The 5,135-nt window shown below is 59.6% G+C and overlaps 3 protein-coding genes across 3 annotated transcripts in view; 2 read left to right on the forward strand and 1 right to left on the reverse strand.

Moving 5' to 3' along the window:
• Positions 1-1,730: 1,730 nt before the first annotated feature.
• MNEG_10735 (hypothetical protein) lies at positions 1,731-1,938 on the reverse strand (the record flags this gene model as incomplete). Its single annotated transcript, XM_014040791.1, has 1 exon — positions 1,731-1,938. A coding segment is annotated over one exon (208 nt), but the record flags the coding sequence as incomplete, so codon positions are not given.
• A 1,081-nt stretch (positions 1,939-3,019) lies between these two features.
• MNEG_10736 (hypothetical protein) lies at positions 3,020-3,288 on the forward strand (the record flags this gene model as incomplete). Its single annotated transcript, XM_014040792.1, has 2 exons — positions 3,020-3,100; positions 3,142-3,288. The coding sequence occupies 2 exons, from the start codon at positions 3,020-3,022 to the stop codon at positions 3,286-3,288; spliced, it is 228 nt and encodes a 75-aa protein (XP_013896246.1).
• Positions 3,289-4,800: 1,512 nt separating this feature from the next.
• The window catches only part of MNEG_10737 (hypothetical protein), a gene marked incomplete at both ends in the record, with an annotated part of 1,590 nt that continues 1,255 nt past the window's right edge, over positions 4,801-5,135 (forward strand). Inside the window, one exon of the mRNA XM_014040793.1 lies at positions 4,801-5,112. Coding sequence (XP_013896247.1) covers positions 4,801-5,112 — 312 coding nt within the window. The remainder of the gene's footprint in view (positions 5,113-5,135) is intronic.

Here is a 5,135-nt window from a genome sequence, read left to right on the forward strand (position 1 = left end):
TCAACAGGCTGCGCCAACTGGGTCACACGATGCGCATGACCCACACTCGGCTGCCCAAATTGGCGCTTTGGAGCGCCGCCCCCGGCCCGCGCGCTGTGGGGCGGCCACGCGTGTCATGGTTTGACGTAGCGAGGCGAGACTGTGCTGCCATAGGGATCGATGTCCCCGTTCACCTCGACGACCGCTGCTCTGACCGCCCCGCTTGGAAGAAGGCTTGCTTATCTCTCCTGCCAAGGAGGCGTGCGCCCTCTTACTAATTCCCGACTTGGCCGCACCCGCTTCCTCCTCTGGCCTTTACGGTTAGGGGCGTTACCCCTTTGGGGAGCCAGGGTTTTTCCCCTCGCTGCTGGAAAAGCGTGATGTAATGTAATGTAATGTACAGGCCGCTGAAGCCCCCATGGACCCTGCCCAAACATCGACGCCCCACACAAACTATTACAACTGACCAAATAGGATGAAGATATTGAATATAGTTCCTTGCCGCACCGCGATGCAAGACGCCAGCCACCCTGCCCTGAACATTCTCCTGAGGCCCCAGAACTCGAGCATCAGGCAAGCAGCAGCAGCGGCAGCAGCAGCAGCAGCAGCAGCAGCAGCAGCAGCATTGTCAACAGTCTTACCGCAGGTTGTATCATCAATGTACCAAGGGCTCTATCTGGAGAGGATGAAACAACCAAGGGCTCAGTCAAAGCCATCCAAGTCGTTCAAGCAAGCCACGTCGTCGAAGTCCTGTTGCAGCTCGCAAATCAGCTGCCACACTCGAGCTTCTAGATCTGCGGGGCTCAACAGCCCGCCACGCAGCTCGCGGTTGATCGTGCGCACCGCAGTCGTGCCAGTAGCATCGCCTCCAGACCCGGCATATTCAGACCCGCCGCCGCCGCCTGCTGCGCCCGTCCCATCCCTTGGACTTGGCCCCGCAGCCCCACCAGTAGCGCCAGTAGTCACATTAGCACCCCTTCTCGGCCCCCCCTCGCAGCCGGTTGGATCACCAATGCCGGGGACAAGTGCAGTCGCCACTGGCTGGCGTGGCTGGTTCACAGGCTGCTCGCAGGCCTCATCACTGACAACCACCACTTTGCACCCCAGCGCCCGCCTCAGCTCTGCAAGCCTGCCCTCATCGACGCTGGAGGCTGCTAGTGTGCCGCTGTGCGAAGCTGCCGGTGACGTGATTTCCTGCAGAGTCCGGTCCAGCTGCTGTTGCAGCTGCCGGACGATTGGCTGCTGCTGGATGATTTGCTGCTGCTGCTGCTGCTGCTGCTGCTTGAAGCGCTGCCGGAAGAGCTGCTGCTCCTGGTAGAACTGCTGGGACTCCTGCTTCTGTTGCTGCAAGAGCTGCCAGCAGTGCTGGAGGACCTGTGAGGACTGCTGAGACAGCTGCTGCTGCTGCCGCAGTATGTCATGCAGGTGTCCTGCGGCAACCACGATGTGCGGAACAGCTAAAATTTTGGTGCTTAAAACACAGTAGTGGTTGGCCATCTGAGGCCAGCCCAGTGGCAGGACAAAATTGCCACAGATTAGGTCACAAGCTACAAATGCTGCAGTTGACCGTTCCTTGCTAATGGGACACCATTTCCAGCCGCCTGCATGTGCAAACGCGAGCGACAGATCCCCTGACAGCTCGAGACACATTTCAATACATATGTTTCAGCATATCATGCGTGCGAGTCTAAAGGATTGTAGTAGTATGTATATAGAGCCTGGCCTTCAACATGTGCACAACCCTGCCGCACCTAACGGTTGCGCTTGCGGAAGCTCCTCCTGCTGCAGGGCTGCCGGCTGCTGCTGCACGGCTGCCAGATCTTGTTGCAATAGCCTGCCCTTGTTGAGTTCGTTGGTATCCCTAAGCTCAGCCTCCTTATCGGCTACCTGCTGTTCTCCTGTAGTCTCCTCATCAAGAAGAGTACCGATGGTGCACCCCTGCACCGCGCTTGTTGCCATTGTTTCCTGCAGCAGCCAGCAAAGGAATTGATATCAGCAGGGCTACTCTCACGCATCAAGCCCCGGGATAGCGGGGAACCAATAGTCGTAGCTGAACACGGTAGCCGGGGAGGCCTGGCAAGCAATTACCACTCATCCTCGCAGACATCAAACAGACCAGTGACGTCGAATGGACGCATGTTACCGTAATCTGTAGCTTCAGGAGCCATGCCAGGAAGATCGTGATCGCTGCGCGCGCACAACGGTACAACGATGATGCTAACATTATGTAATATGTAGTGTGAGGTCTAAATAGCTTTCAAATAATGCAAACGGTGTACAACGTCCGGTGTTTACTTCAGTGTATGCCCGCAGTCCTGCGTGACTCTAGGCTGCACGTGCAGCTGCATGCAAAGCACTTGCGTCATCTGGGCCGCCGTGGGGCCCGCCAGCTGTGATGAGCTCGACGGCAGCAGCAACGCAACCCCAGGTGGCAGGTAGCGCGGATACCGATGGTATGTATGTAACACAATTTCCAGCCTCCACCCCTGCATAACTGCAGGCTGCAGCTGCATGCGAGGCCTTTTCTTAGTCAGGGCCACCGGGCAGGGTGGCAAAGGGGCCTGCCAGCTGCGCCGAGCTCGAGGGCAAACTCGACACGACCCAGGTGGCAGGCGGTGCGGGTGCCACATGTGTCTTGTGATGTATTAGGGGCGGGTGCGGGAGTGTCACCTTGCATGATGGTTTTTTTGCTCACTTGCTGCTGCTCGAAACCTTCTTTAATCTGTCGGTTGCAGCGGCGCGAACCGAGAATGACCGGAGTCGACCGCAGATGGCCGCCCTGCCAATGCCCAGGGAAGGTGTGCACCCCTTGACCTGCGAACCCACGATAGCCCATTGTCAGGCCCCCTCTCCTGCTTGCGCCTGGCACAGCTCAACTCCTGTTATTGGAGCCCGCAGCGCAGCAGCCACAGGGCCAATCCGGTTGTTTCATCCACAGGCAAAGTCTGCTGCGCACGTCGGCGCCTGGCCGCCATTAGTAGGACGAAATGCAGTGGCTGTTTGGCGCTGCTGCAACAGCAGGAGCTGCTGCAGCACCAGCATGAGCCTCTCGCTGCCTCCCGTCAGTCCCAAGGCCCGCTCGGGCCCGCCAAGGCCCTTGGGCGCGCCTGGGGCCACGCAGGTACAGTATGGTGACCTTGACTTGCAACCCATCACCATCAGCATCAGCATCAGCATCAGCATCAGCATCATCATTATCATCATCATCATCATCATCATCATCATCATCATCATCATCATCATCATCATCATCATCATCATCAGCAGCAGCAGCAGCAGCAGCAGCAGCAGCAGCAGCAGCAGCAGTAGCATCTGCAGCAGCGGCATCAGCAATAGCAATTGCAGCAGCAGCTCCAGCAACAGCGGTAACAGTAGCACCAGTACAAGCTCTTCTATTAGCAGCAGCACCGTCGACAGTGTGACCATGTTTTGAGATATCACTGATTGGCCTGTACAGAAAGTTTCACAGCGGCTAGGTTGGCCGGAAGTGTGTTGGCGTTGGAGGTGGTAACGGTCTTCAAGATGGAACTTGAGGTGTGCAGCCCCAGATACTTCATTTGGTTGGTCTCCTGACGCAGATCATCTTGTATCACGCACTGCTGTTGCGTTCATGCTGAGGCAACTCAAGGCGCAGAGCTGCAAGTTTTGCATGCCGCTGCAGGCTAGAATGACGGGAGTTCTGCTGCGCCAGGCGCCAGCGCGGGAGGGACAGCTTTGATTTCATCCAATTCATGGCCACATGTGCGCCAGTGCCCTAGTGGTGGGCATTGGTATCCGTGATGCACTGTGCGTTCAAAATTGTTCAGGCTGAGTTGAAGCTAGATTCTGGGTGCTGGGGTGTCAAGACGCGTTTGTGGCTCCTGCAACTCTGATCGGAACTCCAGTTGAACAGTGATGAGTGATTGACCGCGCTGCCGAGCGTCTTCTGCCATGAGTGACCGCGCATCTAGGAGGCGCGAGAAAACTCAAGTAGAGGATTGTTTTGCGATGGCGGTGTTTCAACATGCAACATCAAAGAATTCATGCGACGACTCGTCTCGCTCCATACGTGATCTGAACCGCTGCTGGCTACCGTACCTATATATTTTCCCGTTACAATGACATCTTAGTTCTATATAGTATAGCGTGAAGAGGGGACAAGTTGATCTGGCGGCACCCAACAGGATGCTGGCCCGCGGCTTGCGCCACGCGTGTACAGCTGATAGCATGCATGGCTCGCTGTGCAGGCAAGTCTTTCTAATTTTTCGCGCCTTGGGTCCTCCGCCACATGTGCGCAGCGCGGCGGCATGCGCTGAGCCAGCCACCATCATTTTCTGGCCTCCTGCGCGCCCAGGCACGGCATATTTTTTGCAGCGGTGCTCGCAGCAGGGGCCGGCGCAAGCTCACCGTTGCACACCATACCGATGCAGGTACTGCGAGGCGGCGCACCGGCTGTGGCAGACCCTGTCGCCCTCGCCGACCATGCCAGTCAGGCGCCGGCCACCCTCGCTTGTGCGCACCGCAGCCACCCGCAGCCCGACGCCGCTGCCAAGGCCGCCAGTTGCGCCGAGCTCTTTGCCGCCGCATCCTCAGCAGCCGCCTGGCCAGCACCAGCAGCAGCACCAGCAGTACCAGCAGCAGTACCCCCAGCAACACCCGCTGCCCCGACAGCACGGGCCTGCAGCGGGCGCCCCTCCAGGCCCACCTGCCGCCCCCGAAGCGGCGGTCGACCCGGCCCTGCGCAACAAATACGCCCACACCCGCGTCCTCGCGCGCGCGCCGCCGCTGGAAGCCCCCGTCCCCGGCCAGCTGCCGCAAGCAGCCGCCGACTGGTTTGCGCGGATGCGCGTGCCGCGAGCAATACTGGAGCTCGCAGGCGTCGGCATGGCGTCGGTGGAGCACCCGCGGGACCCCGCGAGAGGGCGCGTCGCCGCGATCGCCCTGCCCCACCGCAGCGGCGGCCAGCTCGTGGACGTGCGGTACTACACACTCGACAGCCACGGGCAGCTGCAGGACACGTGGCTGGCGCACGGCGTCGGCCACCTGTACGCGCTCACGCCCGATGCCCTGGCTGCGTCAGGGGACGTGGTCATTGTTGGCAGTGAGCTTGCTGTTCTCACGCTCGCCGCCGCGGGCGTGCCCGCCGCGCTCGCGGTGCCGCAGCGGCTGGGCAGCTG

This window comes from Monoraphidium neglectum (assembly GCF_000611645.1).
Source record: "Monoraphidium neglectum strain SAG 48.87 unplaced genomic scaffold scaffold02438, whole genome shotgun sequence".
Lineage (NCBI taxonomy): Eukaryota > Viridiplantae > Chlorophyta > Chlorophyceae > Sphaeropleales > Selenastraceae > Monoraphidium > Monoraphidium neglectum.